This window comes from Oncorhynchus mykiss, chromosome 11 (genome assembly GCF_057628025.1).
Source record: "Oncorhynchus mykiss isolate SJ-2025 chromosome 11, ASM5762802v1, whole genome shotgun sequence".
Lineage (NCBI taxonomy): Eukaryota > Metazoa > Chordata > Actinopteri > Salmoniformes > Salmonidae > Oncorhynchus > Oncorhynchus mykiss.
Window position 1 is genome coordinate 24,746,211 of NC_143032.1, and position 18,115 is coordinate 24,764,325.

Genomic DNA, 18,115 nt, shown 5'->3' on the forward strand with positions numbered 1-18,115 from the left:
GGTGTGTTCTAACTTTTGACTAGTACTGTATCTTGAAGTGCTATACCCTTGCTTGCTGTGTTACAAGAGTGGTCCGCACCATTGGCTACCTGCTCTTCATGCTCCACCTCAACGCCTGCGCCTACTATGTGGCCTCGGCCTACCAGGGCATCGGCAAGACCACATGGGTCTACACTGGCAAAGGCAGCGCGTATGTACATTACACCAACTCAATTGTATATCTCCCGTTGTCAGTGCACACCTATGCAGAGGTCAAGTTATTGTTCAATTTTAGTTACTGCATGACCGCATCTTCTGTATAACATTAGTCATTTGCAGCTTGTTCATTTGTCATGTACTTGTGCACTGTATATCCATGTCAATATTGTAAGGAAGTACTGTTCTAAAGCCATGCATGTTACTTGTAGTTGATTATCTATATACATAATTTAGACATACAGGACTATGTATACATTTTTTGTCTATTTGGACTGCCTTATGTGTTTTTTTTTTAGTTACCTGAGCAGTTTCTTCTATGCGGAGAAATCCCTGCTGATGATCGCAGAGTTGCCATTTCCCGACACCTTATTCGGCCAGTTGTTTCAGATGGCCAACTATTTTTTCGGCGCCTTCTTTTTGTCCATCTTTCTTGGCCAGGTAGTCCTCTAAGTGTGCTTGATTTTTGTCACATTTTTGTCTTTTATTTTGTTTTGTTGTTTGACAATTTCCTTTTTTCTACAATTCTTTATTTTTTTGGTGCAGTTTTTCTCTTCAAAAAAATGATTTCCCCCCCCAAAACAATTTGAACACTTTTCCCATCATAACCTTTGGTCATAACCTTTGATCCAGTGCCAGGGAGGTCAAAAACACACAACCAAATGAACTAGCTACTGCGGAGCAGAGAGACTAGCACCCCTCCTAACGCCACCCCCTCTCCACACACAGATACCTGTCTAATACCCCACTCCTCTCTACAGGTACTTGCGTTGTTACTATTACGCAGTCCGCAGTCTGATCAACATCGGTGGTCTTCCAGAGCCCCACACAGTCTTTGAGATTACCTTTCAGTTGTCAAACTTTTTTGTGGGTGTCTTCGTGTTCTCCAGTTTGATTGGACAGGTAACAGGAAGAGACATAGTCAGATAGATCTCCCATAGGCTTTCCCATCTAGGATCTCAAGCTCCTATTGACATAATCAAAGCCCCCCATTACCCCGATTCATCTGGAAACCTTAACCTTAGCAGTGTTTCTTACATCACAACCTAGTCTCTGTCTTTGTCATAGCCATAGCATAGATGTCGTAGAGAATAACTGGGTGGGCGGTTCTCTTTCAATTGTTAGTTTCAATATCTCACATGTGGAATGTACCTGAATCTCAACAGCAGGTTTTTCAGTTCTCATCTTCTGTGTTGGGTGACTTTACCAAAAGGAATGTTTTCGCTTCGGGTAAGAATTTGCTTTTCTACTTTTTCTTCCCTTTGTCTCCTGTGGTACACGGCAAGCTACTGAGACTTGGCTAGCTTAGCTGCAAGGCTTAGCTAACCTGGCTAGCTCGCTGCAAGTCCAGCTAGCTTTTTTTAGGTCGAGAGACATGCTTTTGTTCGTCGCAAGTCCAACAAAGCGCTAGCTTCCTTTGGCTAACATTGTGCTAACTAGCTAAGTTACTAGCACATGAGGTGAATGGTAGCTACGTTCACATTGTTAAATGATTAGCTTTCTCCGGCTAGTACTGTGCTAACTAGCCAGGCTATTAGCCCACGTAGTGAACGCTAGTTTAGTTTCACTTTATTCTCGGATTAGCTGTTTTTTTGGCACCATGGAGCCTGCCAGGCCCGGCCACTGCCCCAGGACATCTATGTCCATGCAGTTTAACCATATCATGCTGTCTACCTGGGTCCTGAACCCATGGGGGTGGCAGTGCAGAGAGGGACTGGAACGACGGGAGGAAACTCCCCTCTCGAACTGTTCCAGGCAAGCAACTCTTCTCATCCATCCCAGCTTGTGTGACGGAAGCCAAACGTAACTAGGACAAACCCTTGACCGACAAGTTCCAAACCTGACTTTTTGCCAACCGGTGGTCGAGCCCTCACTGGTCAACCACCTCAACCCCAGTGCCTCGTCACTGAAAGGCACTTCCTTCCGTGGTAAGATGGACAAATTCTTGGCATTTATTTGCCAAAATGTTTACGTGTTCTGTACAAGCATTGAACGTTTTTCCTTACTGCTTGCCTACCAATCCGATATGATGCTGGAGATGCATAATCTTTTAGCAAATCTAACCCAGACTTTTGCGATGAGATCTGTGTCGTCACAGACCTCTACCTCAGATCCTCCAGAGGCACCATTCAAGGCCATGTGCCATGAGCCTTGCAGTGGTGGGGTGGAGAGCCTTGTGGCTCAACTTTTCCAGCCTGTTGGACAAAGCGAAATCACATTTCCTTGGCCCTCCTGTCAAGCCATCCCACAGACCTGGGAACTGTGGCTACCCGGCCTACCCTCCCCGAGCCAAGGCTTCACGGCAGGGAGAGGACAATTAGCTGAATCCCCCAGCAACGCAGCAGAGACCGAACCCACAGGGGTTGACAGTGGGGAAAATCAAGGACCCACCCAGCTGATTTTTTCCCTATATGCGGGAAGGGGTACACCCCCTGCAACAGAGAGGGGCAGCCAGCAGTTCACCTCTGTGCTCCTGGAGCCCATGTCCTTGCATTCGCTCTCAAGGAAGATGAGGAGAATCCACTCTACCTCTGAATGCCCTCTCTGACACGACTCCCCCCCCCTCGACTCTCGTTCAAGCAGCTGGGGCAGGACAACAAATTGGCAGTCGCGACCAACCACTGTCCCTATGTTCCATTGTGTCAACACTGCCCTTGTCAATAAAAAAGTATCTGCTGTATCCAGGTGTCATACCAAGGACACAGAGCAAAAATTGTGAGAGTCTACTGACCTGTGGGCTACTCGCCACAAGAGCAGGGAACTGGCGCGCATGCGCAGTCCAGCCCTGGGTCTGGTCCATGGTGACAAAGGGGTACAGACTGCAGTGTCGTGTCTTTGGCATCATTAAACTGAAGACTTATTTATCAAATAACTCTGTAATTATTATTACGCGATTAAACTGATTAATCATGTAACTGTAATTAACCAGGAAGTTGGGGCACCAAGGAAAATATTCAGATTATAAAGTTATAATTTTCCTAATATAACTTTCAGATATTAATATCTGATCACTTAGTCTTCTGATTAATGAAGTCTCCTTTACCTCACGTTAGTCTCATTCCAAACGTCGTAAATTGTTGGTTATCTGCACAAACCCTGTCTTCACTATGAGTCATCCATACATCAATTGTCTTAAATAATTTATTTACTAACTAAGTAATTCACAGAAATGCATAAACAAACAGTAGATAGTTACAAGGAAATGATAACGGAGTTTCCCTAGTGGGCTAAACCGGCATCGCGGCTTGGTGTACAAAAGGGAAGTGGGGGTCAACTGAGATGAGACACTGAAAAGTTGATAATTATTACAATTAAAATGCTAATCCTTTGCACATGAATGCTCACTGATTCGGGAACAATTGTAATCAATATATATTTACGTTCAGTGTGTCGTCGGGATCTCTGTTGAAAAGTTTGTTTCTGTTGGAGAGTTGGTCCGCTCTCTCTCTCTATCTGTCGTGGTTAGAATGTATAGTTCAGAGTGACATTCATTCATGTCGTTATAGAATAGATGTTTCGGCGGTTGTCGGTCTTCGCGTTCAATGATACCGAATTCCTTGCTGCAGACTAGTAATTAATATCAAATACTTGTTCTTATTCTGTCGGTATCGATAGTCTAAGAGTTTAACCACGTGGTATAGTTAAAAGATTCAGCCATCTTGTCCTCTGTAAATTGAGAGAAACATGGTCTGTTGAGAAATTCTCATGGTGGGGGTTTTATTCGGAAGAGCAGAAAGGGGCCTGTCCCAGGACGCCAGACCATAACTGTGCTCATAGGCGGTCCTCTGATTTAGTTAAACTCCAAAGGGAATTTGAGTTTCCTTCATTAAACGGTCTAAAATCATATTACACAATTTCACAAACAGTATCATCCTCACTCATTCATCTCATACAACAATTAGATGTAAGCCTCATATCTGAGGCTATTGTATAAACAGCGTTATGATAATATGATAGTATTGTCTCCCATGAGTTTCACAAAATTGTACCAAACGGACCAGTTCGTAGCTCGATTCTTCACCGATCTTTTATACCTTCTCCAGAACATAAATGTTGTTCGGACCTCAAGTTCTGTGAGGTGGAAGAAATTATTTTGTTCTCTCTATGAAAACTCACTCTCTCTCTATACTGTGGCCATGAGGAGATAATCTCCTCCAGGAATTTACAACCTGTAGTTGCAGCAGCCTGAGTGTAGGAGACAGAGAGAGGGGGATTGTGCTCGCTGTACCCAAAGAGGGCAACGCCATGACAGCAGTTTGCTATGAGACCACCCGTTTTCAACTGCATTTTGGAATCAGTGGTGATTGGCGACTCAGCATGCATACTAGAACAGGAAATCTCCTGTCTATTAAGCAAAGAGGCTATCAGGGCAATATCAGCGGCAGAGAGCCACCTCGGCTTCTACTCCCAGTACTTCCTGCTTCCCAAAAAAGGTGGAGGGGTAAACCCCATTCTGGACCTACGGGGCCTCAACAGCAATCTGAAAATGTTAACGTTCCCATATGTTTACATTCAACATTCTGTCTTGGTTCACATCAGTCGACCTGTAGGACACTTATTTTCACATAAGCATCCTGCCAGCACACAGGAGGTTTCTAAGGTTTGCTTTTCAAGGCACAGCCTTGAAGTAGCTCCATAAACATTCAGCAAATGTATAGAGGCGGCTCAGTCAGAGTGAGGGAAGAAGGCTCATCCCTCATCTTGGTAGCCCCTCGATGGCCAGGCAAGCTTCGGGTAGCGGAGATCATTCTCCTGCTGTACGACGAGCCATGGCAACTCCCGTTATGCAGGGATCTTTTGACCCAAGCGAACTGAGAGATTTTCCACCCTCACCCAGACACCATGGCCCGCTGCGCCTGGCCCGTGACAGGTTAAATTTGGATGTGACAGGCCTGCAGCTTGGAGTCATTGAGACTATCCAGAGTGCCAGGGCCCCTTCTACATGACAAGTGGTGCCTTTTTGAGAAGTGGTGTGACCAAAAACAGATCATTCCTTACCAATTCTCTGTATCCAAGGTTTTATGCTTTTTTGCAGTACCCTATTGACAGTGGGAAGGCATTCCCCACTGTTAAGGTCTATCTAGCTGCTATCTCGGCCTGTCATATAGGCTTTAACAATAACAGTGGGAAAACACCCCTCGTTATTGTTTCATGAAGGGGCAGTCCACTTACCTCCAGTATCAAAAACTTTGATCCGTCTTTTGGCTATTTCACGGCAGCCTTTTGAGCCGCTGGAAAGCGTTGAGATGAGGCATCTCTCCTTAGGACCGCTTTACTGGTCGCCTTTATGTCCGCAATGTGAGTGAGTGAGCTGCATGCACTATCAGCTCACTATTCGTGTCTACAGTTTGCCCCGGGCTTTTCCAAGGTTTCTTTGTTGCCCAACCTCGTCTTTATGCCTAAGGTCAGCGACCTTGGCTTTCCACCCGCCACCCTTCACTTCTACGGAAGAAGAGCATATCCATAATTTGTGTCCAGTACGTGCATTACGTGTATACTTGGATAGAATAAGAGCTTTGCACAAAAGCGACCAACTCTTTGTGTCCTGGGTACCTCCTTGCAAGGAGGCCCCTCTCTTGTCAACAGTTATCACATTGGATTGTGGAAGCTATTATATTGGCCTAAAGTAGCAAGGGCTTACAGCCTGCAGAGAGTCTGAGGGCTCACTCCAGAGGTATGTTTACCTCTTGGGAACTGTTCAAGGCATCTCCTTACAGGAGATTGGCGATGTGGCTTGTTGGGTATCCCCTCATACTTTTATGAGGTTCTACCAGTTAGACATCATTGTACCTTCTTTGGCGCATATTGTCCTCAGTGTCGTGGCCTTTGAGGGTTGATACGTTGAGACTACCTGTCTTTGAGAGCATGCTTGCGATACGGGAGTTGGCCAAAATCCCACATGTGAGATATGTGGGATTTTTGAAAGAGAACTCAAGGTTACTTTAGTAACCCCGGGTTCTCTAATATTATGAGTGAGATATCTCACTGCATTCCCCTACTCGCAAGAGTGTGAGGAAGTTCAGAATGCTTGAAAATGACTAGAGGGCGGGCGAGTTGCTCCTTATTGTGAGGGGAGGGGCACACCTCATTTGCCACTCGACCTGTCTGTCTCCAACAAATGTGTGCAATTGGTTCTTTGAGCTTCTGAGATTCAGGTCAATCCCATATGTGAGATATCTCACTCATTATATCAGAGAACTGGGGTTACGAAAGTAACTCAGTTTCTTGGATACAGATTAAGCCTAGTCCTTGACTAAAAAGCAATCTCACTGGAGAATCGCTGTTGAAGGTGCCGTTTAGTCCAGGATTAGACTCAACCTGTTTAAGTGAACAAAAGAAGATGTTTGATGATAGCGTTATTTCCCTGGCCCATAGCCACCTCAGTCTCCGGACTCTGATCTATCCAGACAGATATAGATATAAACTCAGCAAAAAAAGAAATGTCCTCTCACTGTCAACTACTTTAATTTTCAGCAAACTTAACATGTGTAAATATTTGTATGAACATAACAAGATTCAACAACTGAGACATAAACTGAACAAGTTCCACAGACATGTGACTAACATAAATGGTATAATTTGTCCCTGAACAAAGGGGGAGTCAAAATCAAAAGTAACGGTCAGTATCTGGTGTGGCCACCAGCTACATTTAGTACTGCAGTGCATCTCCTCCTCATGGACTGCACCAGATTTGCCAGTTCTTGTTACCCCACTTTTCCACCAAGGCACCTGCAAGTTCCCGGACATTTCTGGGGGGAATGGCCCTAGCCCTCACTCTCCGATCCAACAGGTCCCAGATCCGGGCTCTTCGGCTGGCCATGGCAGAACACTGATATTCTTGTCTTGCAGGAAATCACACACAGAACGAGCAGTATCGCTGGTGGCATTGTCATGCTGGAGGGTCATGTCAGGATGAGCCTGCAGGAAGGGTACCACATGAGGGAGGAGGATGTCTTCCCTGTAACTCACAGCGTTGAGATTGACTGCAATGACAACAAGCTCAGTCCGGTGATGGTGTGACACACTGCCCCATGACAGACCATCCACCTCCAAATCGATCCCGCTCCTGAGTACAGGCCTCGGTGTAACGCTCATTCCTTTGACGATGAACGCGAATCCGACCATCACCCCTGGTGAAACAAAATCACGACTCGTCAGTGAAGAGCACTTTTTGCCAGTCCTGTCTGGTCCAGCGGTGGTGGGTTTGTGACCATAGGTAACGTCGTTGCCGGTGATGTCTGGTGAGGACCTGCCTTACAACAGGCCTACAAGCCCTCAGTCCAGCCTCTCTCAGCCTATTGAGGACAGTCTGAGCACTGATGGAGGGATTGTGCATTGCTGGTATAACTCGTGCAGTTGTTATTGCCATCCTGTAAATGTCCGGCAGGTGTGATGTTCGGATGTACCGATCCTGTGCAGGTGTTGTTACACGTGGTCTGCCACTGCGAGGACGATCAGCTGTCCGTCCTGTCTCCCTGTAGTGCTGTCTTAGGCATCTCACAGTACGGACATTGCAATTTATTGCCCTGGTCACTGCAGTCCTCATGCCTCCTTGCAGCATGCCTAAGGCACGTTCACACATATGAGCAGGGACCCTGGGCTTTTTCTTTTGGTGTTTTTCAGAGTCAGTAGAAAGGCCTCTTTAGTGTCCTAAGTTCTCATAACTGTGACCTTAATTGCCTACTGTCTGTAAGCTGTTGTGTCTTAACAACCGTTCCACAGGTGCATGTTCATTAATTGTTTAAGGTTCATTGAACAAGCATGGGAAACAGTGTTAAACCCTTTACAATGAAGATCTGTGAAGTTATTTGGATTTTTACAAATTATCTTTGAAAAACAGGGTCCTGAAAAAGGGACGTTTCTTTTTTTGCTGAGTTTAGTAGATTATAAACCTGTAGAAATGCAGGTAAGTAGTCAGGTGGTGGATTGGTAATGAATCAAAAAAGATTTTATCCTACTGACTAGCTTCACTGACCTATATTTAGCTTGGAATTCCTGTGACATGTTTATTTGATATGTTGTAAATGTCACTTAATAAATTTGTTACAAGTTGGTGTGTGCGCGCAGGGGTGGGGGGTTTGTCAAAAAATATTTACGTGTAATTTTGCTGACAACCAACTTGTAACAAATGGACCTATGAATATAAGTTGAACTTAAGCTCAGTTGACTTATGTGTCTAATATGATCCATTCCAGATGAGAGATGTCATTGGGGCAGCCACCACAGGCCAGACCTACTTTCGTTCCTCCATGGACAACACTGTGTATTATATGGTGTCAAATAACATCCCCAAACTGTGCCAGAACAGAATACGCACCTGGTACAACTACACCTGGGACGCCCAGGGCATGCTGGGTAAGGAAACTCTCAGGCGGCGTCTCAAGTGGCACTCTATTCCCTATTTGAGACGCACCACAATATTTTACTTCAAGCATTAAAGGTAGACTCTACAAAATGACGTTGCCAGGAGCAGCACCAGAAACAGTGAGATGAGCGAGATGCAACACTTCGCTCTCCCACAGTCACACACAGTATCTGTGCATGTGCACGGGTTTGCTTCACACGGTGTACAGCGTGGTATAACAGTGGAGAAGTTGAGCCTCGCGCTTCAACACTCTTAGTTGTTCCAGAAATTGACCCACTATGCTGTTTACTTTCTGCATCTACATCATATCGCCGAGTCTACCTTTAACAGAGGCTCAGGTCTAAGTGAATAAGAGTTCTGTTCGATAAGACATCCGTAATTACCTGTGTATGTGGTTCTTCTTGCCTGCCTTTAGATGAGTCTGAGCTGCTGGAGCAGATGCCTCTCGTCATGAGGACAGCCATTGCTGTTGACATTAACCTGGCTACCTTCCAGAAAATTGATCTATTTAAGGTACACACGAAAGCATGTATGCAAGCACACTAGTGGTGCGTGAGTCCGCTATGTGATAAAGTGAAAATCTGAGGCCCTAACCCGACCCTAACCTGCTAATATAGAACATGCGCTATAGGCTACAGTCAGAGACTGCGGAATTATTTTTTGAAAGGGGGTGCAGGATTGTTTTGGTCCTGATTTAGATATGTTTCTGTTTATAATTTCCAATATTTTTTGTAGGCTATTTGTTAGTCAATGTGTCTATAGTTAGATACATGTAGCTTTTCTTTTGACCTTATATGTTGCCCTAGAAGACTAAATAAACCCTTGCTCACCAGAATAATATCAATATTCGTTCCAATGAATGATTCAATCTAGTTGACATCGATAAAGTTCTCTCTGTCATCTCTGCTTCTTTCGCGGAGCAAAGACGTGTAGAGGGACCTGCGATAAAATGCAATACATTTTTTACTGGAAATATTTTCTGTGGAAAATTTCCAAATGACAAATATTTGACCAGTTGTAAGGACATAGAAAGCTGTGAAAACGACCCAACATGTTTCTGGTAATATTTCAGGTTGGATTGGAAGCATATTTTATGTGGTTACTATCAGCTTTTATGATGCTGATAACCTCTACAGACATTATTTAACTGCGAGTTCACATTCTCTCAAGATGGTGAAAGAAATAAATCACTCCACTCCTGTTCCCAAGTCAACATTTACCCTACATTTGGTGTATCATTTTAATGCAAGACATACTTAATTCTGCAGTAGTTAATATTACGGCTGTGTGACAGGTTATAGACCTACAGTCAGTGTCCAGATTTCTGTTTCCATTTAGCCCATCTGAACAGTAGGCTACGGTTCCCTTGATGTGCCATAGGCCTATTTGAAGCTACCAGCTCACACAGTCTCACTTCAGAATTAGACGTTCATCCATGTTTCTCTCAAATGTCACATTTCAAAGTTGTTCCAAACATAACATTTCCAAGTGTTTAAGTTTAGAAATTAACTCTGAAGGATATGAGTCAACCCCGCGCATCACTAACACGCACACACACACACACACACACACACACACTTACAAAAAAGCACAGACACACATTAGTTAAAGGAAAACTCCACCCAAAAACTATATTTCAGTATTTGTTTCATTAGGCCATTGTTTATATAGGCCCAACATATTTTGCATGTCAGCGATCAAATTTTCAAGATATATAACTTTCAAAGTACAGAAATAGAGCCAGTATGATGCATTTAGCATCATATCTTGAATTTTCCTTTAATCAACCTCACAGAAATGTGTACATGTAATACCTTGTGATGCTTTAGTCTATGATGTTGAATTGTATTTCCTCAGGGTTGTGATAACCAGATGTTGGTAGACATGTTGCTGAGGCTTAAGTCTATTATATATCTACCTGGGGACTTTGTGGTGCAGAAGGTGAGTTTGTGTGTGAGTGTGTTTTATTGACTACCTTCTCTATCTGCTGCTGTGGAAGCACTTCCTTGACCATGTCAAACATAATCCTGTCATCGCTGGAGGTGAAATTACGTAGAGGGAGAGAGGGAGAGAGAGAGATAAAAAAAAAGGGGTGATAGAGAGAGAGAGACGCAGTCATGGAATTAGCTGTTTCATGTAGTCTATAAAGGAACTGTTAAATACGGTCAGCTCACACTATTTTGTCCGCATAGGGTAATATTGGTAAAGACATGCAGTATACTCAGCTTTTTAAAATCATCTATATGTGTGTATATTTGGTTCCCCATAGGGAGATAATGTTAAAAGAGATGTACAGTGCCTTCAGAAAGTACTCATACCCCTTGATTTATTCCACTATTATTGCACACAGAGTGAATCCATGCAACTTACTATGTGACAATTGTCATAACTCTCCTGTGACGATCTGAAGGATCGGGTTACAGGGGGGTCCGCTCTACAGCATGCTCTCTCTCATAGAGGGGGAGAGCGGAAAGTAGACTGTTTTATGGTCGGTCATAAAATACGCTGTCCCTATGCTCTGTAGTGTTCGAGGTTGGAATGTAAACTATGGAACACAGAGAGACCCTTGCCCATCAACAGATTGAATAATGATGTTTCTATTTTTGAGAATGTGGGAATGGTCCGTGGACACTTAAGGGACAGTCATGTCGAGTGTGTTTCATTTGGTGACCTAATGAAGGACAGGAAACACACATAACTGTATCTCTTAAAGTGTACAGTCCCCACGTTGGAATGGCTACACTTCTACAGGCCACGTAGACCATACAGCTGTAGATTTGGCTACACGGCTGGAAATGGTTCAACTCTGAGACTATCGATCACTACAGAATTTCCTATACGTGCATAATTACTAGTCTGAAGCGAGAAATTACAGTTGAAGTCGGAAGTTTACATACACTTAGGTCGGTGTCATTATAACTTGTTTTTCAACCACTCCACAAATTTCTTGTTAACAAACTATAGTTTTGGCGGTTCGGACAGCTACTTTGTGCATGACACAAGTAATTTTTCCAACAAATGTTTACAGACAGACTATTTCACTTATAATTCACTGTATCACAATTCCAGTGAGTCAGAAGTTTACATACACTAAGTTGACTGTGCCTTGAAACAGCTTGGAACATTCCAGAAAATGATATCATGGCTTTAGAAGCTTCTGATAGGCTAATTGACATCATTTGAGTCAATTGGAGGTGTACCTGTGGATGTATTTCAAGGCCTCTTTGCTTGACATAATGGGAAAATCTAAAGAAATCAGCCAAGACCTCAGAAAAAAATTGTAGACCTACCTTCAAGCAATTTCCAAATGCCTGAAGGTACCACGTTCATCTGTACAAACAATAGTACGCAAGTATAAACACCATGGGACCACGCAGCCGTCATACCGCTCAGGAAGGAGACTCGTTCTGTCTCCTAGAGATGAACGTACTTTGGTGCGAAAAGTGCTTATCAATTCCAGAACAACAGCAAAGGACCTTGTGAAGATACTGGAGGAAACAGGTATAAAATTATCTATATCCACAGTAAAACGAGTCCTGAAAGGGCACTCAGCAAGGAAGAAGCCACAGCTCCAAAACTGCCATAAAAAAGCCAGACTACGGTTTGCAACTGCACATGGGGACAAAGATCATACTTTATGGAGAAATGTCCTCTGGTCTGATGAAACAAAAATAGAACTGTTTGGCCATAATGACCATTGTTATGTTTGTAGGAGAAAGGGGGATGCTTGCAAGCCGAAGAACACCATCCCAACCGTGAAGCACGGGGGTGGCAGCATCATGTTGTGGGGGTGCTTTGCTGCAGGAGGTACTGGTGCACTTCACAAAATAGATGGCATCATGAGGGACTAAAATTATGTGGATATATTGAAGTCTTCCCTAGCATATTTCCAAAGTTGTGGCAAAATGGGTTAAGGACAACACAATCAAGGTTTTGGAGTGGCCATCACAAAGCCCTGACCTCAATCCTATAGAAAATAGGTGGGCAGAACTGAAAAAGCGTGTGCGAGCAAAGAGGCCTACAAACCTGACTCAGTTACACCAGCTCTGTCAGGGGAAATGGGACAAAATTCACCCAATTTATTGTGGGAAGCTTGTGGGAGGCTACCCGAAAAGTCTGACCCAAGTTAAGCAATTTAAAGGTAATGCTAACAAATACTAATTGACTGTATGTAAACTTCTGACCACTGGGAATGTGATGAAAGAAATAAATGCTCAAATAAATCATTCTCTCTACTATTATTCTGAGATTTGACATTCTTAAAATAAAGTGGTGACCTACTGACCTAAGACATATTTTTTACTTGGATTAAAAGTCAGGAATTGTGAAAAACGGAGTTTAAATATATTTGGCTAAGGTGTATGTAAACTTCCGACTTCAACTGTACGTAAGTCTAGTACGAGAATACTGACAACCGCGGAACTATCTATTCTATGCAACGACCAACGGTAGGCCTGACGTATCCATTATAACAGACACTATCCAGAGCTGCGGAGAAAGCTACAACCACAAAGAACATTGTGACTTCTGGGGAAGTTAACCAGAGACTCTCTGATGAACTGACTCTCCAGCAGACGGGCCGGTGATTCCAACAGAGAAGACAGCAACGGCATACGGGCGTAAATATATACATTGCAATTATTCTCGAAAAAGCAGCCGTTCATGTGCAAAGGATTATCATTTCAATTAATATAATTATAGACTGTGTATAGTGAATCCATTTAGCCTTGCCCGCTCTTTCACAGTCCCCACCCCTTTCCTTTGTCTACCAAGCCGTCATATCGGCTTTGTCCGCTAGAGACTTTGTCTTTGTATCATGTAGTAACCCAAATATCTATAATCTGTGTGATTATTTAGTTAGTTAGTAAATAAATAATTAAGCCAATAATTAAGCCAATTTGTATATCGCTGATTCATGATTTAGGCTAGGGTTCGTGCAGGTCTACAAGGGTTTGCGACGTTCAGTAATGAGTACTGATGAGGTAATAATAATTAATTAACAGAAGACTGTAATTGATCAGATTTTAAAATATCTTAAGAGTTATATTCTGTAAATTATAACTCTGTAAATCACCATTTTCCATGGTGCCCCGCCTTCCTAGTTAATTAATGTTTGCATGATTATTTCAATCACGTAATAATTAAACCTAGAGAACTGATTTGATATAAATAAGTCTTCACATTTAATGATTGCCCAGACACGACACAATTTTACTCCTGAACTTATTTAGGCTTGTCATAACGAAGGGGTTGAATGCTTATTGACTCAAAACCATTCAGCTTTTCATTTTTTATTCATTTGTTAAAAATTCCACTTTGACATTATGGGGCTATTGCCAGTGACACAAAATCTAAATGTAATCTATTTTAAATTCAGGCTGTAACACAACAAAATGTGGAAAAAGTCAAGGCGTGTGAATAATTTCTGAAGGCACTGTACATCATGGGGTGTGAATACTTTCTGAAGGCACTGTACATCGATAGCATGACAGTTTTCTGTCTAACTATCTTATCCTGTAGGGAGATATTGGTAAAGAGATGTACATAATCAAGTCTGGAGCAGTACAGGTGGTTGGTGGACCAGATAACTCCATCGTGTTCGTTACACTGAAGGCCGGCTGTGTGTTTGGAGAAATCAGGTACAGAACAGAGCTCTCCTGTGAACATGAAACAATGGGCTGCATCTGAAATGGCACACTATTTCCTACAGTGCACTATTTGACCAGGGCTTTGTTAAAAAGTAATCCTCTATGCACTCTAATCAAAAGTAGTGCACTATCAGCCTCCCGGGTGGCGCAGTGGTTAAGGGCGCTGTACTGCAAGTTGTGCACTATGTAGGAACTAGGCTGCCATTTCGGAAGCAGACATGGTGTAGCCTACACCAAGACGCCTTGTTGTGAGTTTATATTATACAATTGGAGTGTTTTTCTTCAACAGTCTGTTGCAATCGTCTAAAGATGGCGGGAACAGGAGGACAGCTAATGTCAAAGCTCACGGCTTTGCTAACCTGTCCGTCCTGGAAAAGAAGGATCTCTTTGAAATTCTGGTCCACTACCCAATGGCTCAGAAGGTTCTGGCCAGGAAAGGAAAGTAAGAGAGGAGATTGGCTGTATTATTGGTACTGCATTGGATTAGTTCCTAGTTTTAATCTAAGATAATTGGTTAGTAGTAGTAGTCTCTTGTAGGGGAAACATTTAAAATGCTAAAGAATACTGCTTCCCTGCTAGCCTTTATCAATACAAATATGTATTTGGATAATCCATCTATACGGTAATAGCTCATCAAACTCTATTTATAGTTTATTGAGCTATAGATGGACTATTCAAATAAAATGTTGTCATGTAATAGAGATATACCTGACTCCGTTTTGACTCATTCTTTTCCAAGGAAACTGATGAAGGCTAAGGGTCCAGCTGCTGCTAAGGCTGTTGAAGATAAAAAGAAAGGACTGGCGCTGTTCGGACCCAAACCCCCCACTCCTAAAATGCTGCGTGTCTTTGGGGGCGACAAAGGCTTTTTGGAGAAACTCAAGGTAAGAAACATCCCTTACTCTCACTTTGACCTGTTGTTAACAACAGGTATGTACCGTATAATTTCAGTTACAGTTGATAATGTACAAGGCAACTTTATAAATACTGTTAGTGGCTCAAGCTGGTTTGTAATCTACTGTACTGTGTTGTGGTTTTCTTTCTCTTGTAGCATGCCACTCAAAATCATAAAGATTGAGAATATCAAACTGCATCGTTTCTCATATGTATTACTTTTGTGGTGAATTTACAGTGCATTATTGTTCAATCCCCTCTTTACTCACAGCTGAATGAACAGTATGTGAGTGTGTGTACAGAACACTATTTTGAGGGATTCGTGTAAGAGGGATTACAACTACCCTCTCGCATACTATCCTTTAGAATTGTTTAATCTTTCAAAAACTTTATTAAGATGTGCAATAATTAAAGAAGTGGAAAAAACGAATATTTCTAGAAGTGTTTTGATCATTTTTCTTTTCATATCAATTCTAAATTATATTTCAGGTTTAGAAACTGTTTTTTTTTTTTTGGACCAATCACGATTTGTATTTGCCGATACACAACTCATGTAGTTTGTGGTGGCAGTTATGGATGCAGTGCCAATCAAAGGATTTATTTTTCTGTGTAACGGGTAACAGTTTAGCTACGAAACAAGCTACTTAAGTGACATTTAATACGATCTGTCTGCTTTGTAAGATACACATTTACCTAAATAAATACATTCTCATTTACTAACAACTGCATCAGTTCCATAGTATCCTATTCTTCTTCGTGATCTATTGTGTGTTGTGTTGAATAGTAGTTGAATGTGAAAGCAAGCCAACCATGGAGATCTCAGTCCAATAATCCCCTTATCCAGGGTGGGACATTGTGAAGTCTTAGCTAGGAAAGGGGCGGGACATTGTGATGTTTAATTAAGTAAGTGGTCTCCTCTCTGTATCTGTCCCCAGCTTTAACACACAGTAAGCAGTGAAGCTAAGAATAACCCAAATAGGGCCTCCCGGGTGGCGCAGTGGTTAAGGGCGCTGTACTGGGTTCGCGCCCAGGCTCTGTCGTAACCGGCCGCGACCGGGAGGTGCGTGGGGCGACGCACAATTGGCCTAGCGTCGTCCGGGTTAGGGAGGGATTGTCAGTAGGGATCTCCTTGTCTCATCGCGCACCAGCGACTCCTGTGGCGGGCCAGGCGCAGTGCGCACTAGCAAAGGTTGCCAGGTGCACGGTGTAGCCTCCGACACATTGGTGCGGCTGGCTTCCGGGTTGGATGCGCGCTGTCTTAAGAAGCAGTACGGCTGGTTGGGTTGTGTATCGGAGGACGCATGACATTCAGCCTTCGTCTCTCCCGAGCCCGTACGGGAGTTGTAGCAATGAGACAAGATAGTAGCTACTACAACAATTGAATACCACGAAATTGGGGAGAAAAAGGGGTAAAAAATGTATTAAAAAAAAAAAAAAAAAAAAAAAAAAAGAATAACCCAAATACTATATTCACTTTAACATAGCTGAGTTTAGCCCCTACCTAAGAGTCACAGTGCAATTACTTTACTATTGTGTATTAAGAAATGTACCCGAATCTGGTGTTAAACCTATTTGAAGTTTGTTGATCAACTCCTGGACTTCTCTGATTGATCAATTAATTGATTTGAATTAATTGTCAATTATCCAAACTTACTGCCAAGATTGCTGCAGCCATGGACAAGAAACAAAATGGCCTCCTACGGTAGAGTTGCTGCTCATTCAACACCTTTGAGTAGAGTACATTTACCAAACAGTCCAACGTCACAGGAAGAGTGTTGGAGATGTGAAGCAGCCATAGGTGGCAGTGATAGCTGCTCTTTGTTGACCCATCCCATAGGAAGAGTGGAGAAGTGTGAAGAGCAAAGGGGGAGTTCCTATGAAGGAATTAATGGAACTGGAGATTAATTACCTGAGGCAGGCTGTCGCGCCGACTGTCAGGCATTCAGGGTTAGACAGTTGGTTAGACAGAGGAGAGAGTCTAAGGATCAGATCTGTTACCCTGGATAGGCTCGCCGGGTTCTCTGTTGCTCACACTGCCCACTAGCCAAACAACCACCATGTTTGGCAAGCTCAAAGCACTGTTCTCGGTGCCCGAGCCACCTCCGAAGCCGGATGCCACTGCTGCTCCTGCCACGGCTCCTGCCCCCGCACCAGCTCCCGCTCCTGCCCCAGCACCTCCAGCAAAGGTAAGGCATCGCCTCTCTTTCCTAAACACTACAGTGGGATATATCATTGAAAGTGTTTGCCGGCAGGATGAATACTTAGACGTAGGGGTAGAAATGTATTCATTTTTAGAGCAGTTGAATAAATGGGGCCTATATTATTACCACTGATTATATAGATATTGTGGGACTTTAGTATAATGACTGGCTGTTATTGATGTATGAAAATGTTGTTTAGGATTGTTTCTGAATGTCTTAAACTGTACACAGGATTAAATGGCCCTAAAGATGTAATATAATATGGTTGACATATATACAGTCAACATACAGTTTGACTAATTAACCTTATCCCATGACAAATTGCTCGAAACAATATTGTCTTTATATTTTATAACGCTTGCTGTTTACCAAAAAAGTGGTAGGGCATCCAGTCTGCTGTTGTTTGAATCCCAGATGCCCCTTTAAAGTGGACAAAATGTCATGTTCTAAATTAATATTAGATTCAACAGTTTCTCTCAGTGATTGTGACACTGGGCAGTGACTCATGAGATGGTGAGATGGACTGGACAGCAAACCATGTCAACTGAGTCAGTCGGATTAGGGAAAGCCTCAGGTTGAAACAGGCTGGACTCTGAAGCATTGAAACCAAGCTATCTCAAATACCTCCTATCAACAGTATAGCATAGCACTAGGGTTGAGAAGCACTTATAGCCTGCGTTTCAGGCTGAGTAATTGGCCTTTGTAGAGGAGAAGATGTTGTCAACCAACATGAGATGAGGTGTAACCAAACATCATAATGGCGTTTAGAAGGGGGGGGGGGGGGGGGACGACGACACGACTCTGACCTTGCA

The 18,115-nt window shown here is 43.1% G+C and overlaps 2 protein-coding genes and 1 pseudogene across 5 annotated transcripts in view; 2 read left to right on the forward strand and 1 right to left on the reverse strand.

Moving 5' to 3' along the window:
• Positions 1–15,830, forward strand: part of cngb3.2 (cyclic nucleotide gated channel subunit beta 3, tandem duplicate 2) — a 28,125-nt gene extending 12,295 nt beyond the window's left edge. For 2 of the 4 annotated variants that reach the window (XM_036935220.2, XM_036935221.2), the window contains exons 10-18: positions 68–190; positions 495–636; positions 8,391–8,550; positions 8,976–9,073; positions 10,418–10,501; positions 14,081–14,199; positions 14,498–14,650; positions 14,948–15,092; positions 15,260–15,830. In XM_036935220.2, coding sequence (XP_036791115.1) covers positions 68–190; positions 495–636; positions 8,391–8,550; positions 8,976–9,073; positions 10,418–10,501; positions 14,081–14,199; positions 14,498–14,650; positions 14,948–15,092; positions 15,260–15,286 — 1,051 coding nt within the window. In that variant the 3' untranslated portion in view covers positions 15,287–15,830. Of the gene's footprint in view, positions 1–67; positions 191–494; positions 637–956; positions 1,099–8,390; positions 8,551–8,975; positions 9,074–10,417; positions 10,502–14,080; positions 14,200–14,497; positions 14,651–14,947; positions 15,093–15,259 lie in introns of all 4 variants that reach the window. The other 2 variants (XM_090189774.1, XM_090189775.1) reach the window with 1 other exon arrangement.
• On the reverse strand, positions 7,098–7,789 carry LOC149979526 (uncharacterized; annotated as a pseudogene).
• A 548-nt stretch (positions 15,831–16,378) lies between the features above and the next one.
• Positions 16,379–18,115, forward strand: part of cngb3.1 (cyclic nucleotide gated channel subunit beta 3, tandem duplicate 1) — a 37,583-nt gene continuing 35,846 nt past the window's right edge. The window contains exon 1 of the mRNA XM_021622349.3: positions 16,379–17,288. Coding sequence (XP_021478024.2) covers positions 17,160–17,288 — 129 coding nt within the window. The 5' untranslated portion in view covers positions 16,379–17,159. The remainder of the gene's footprint in view (positions 17,289–18,115) is intronic.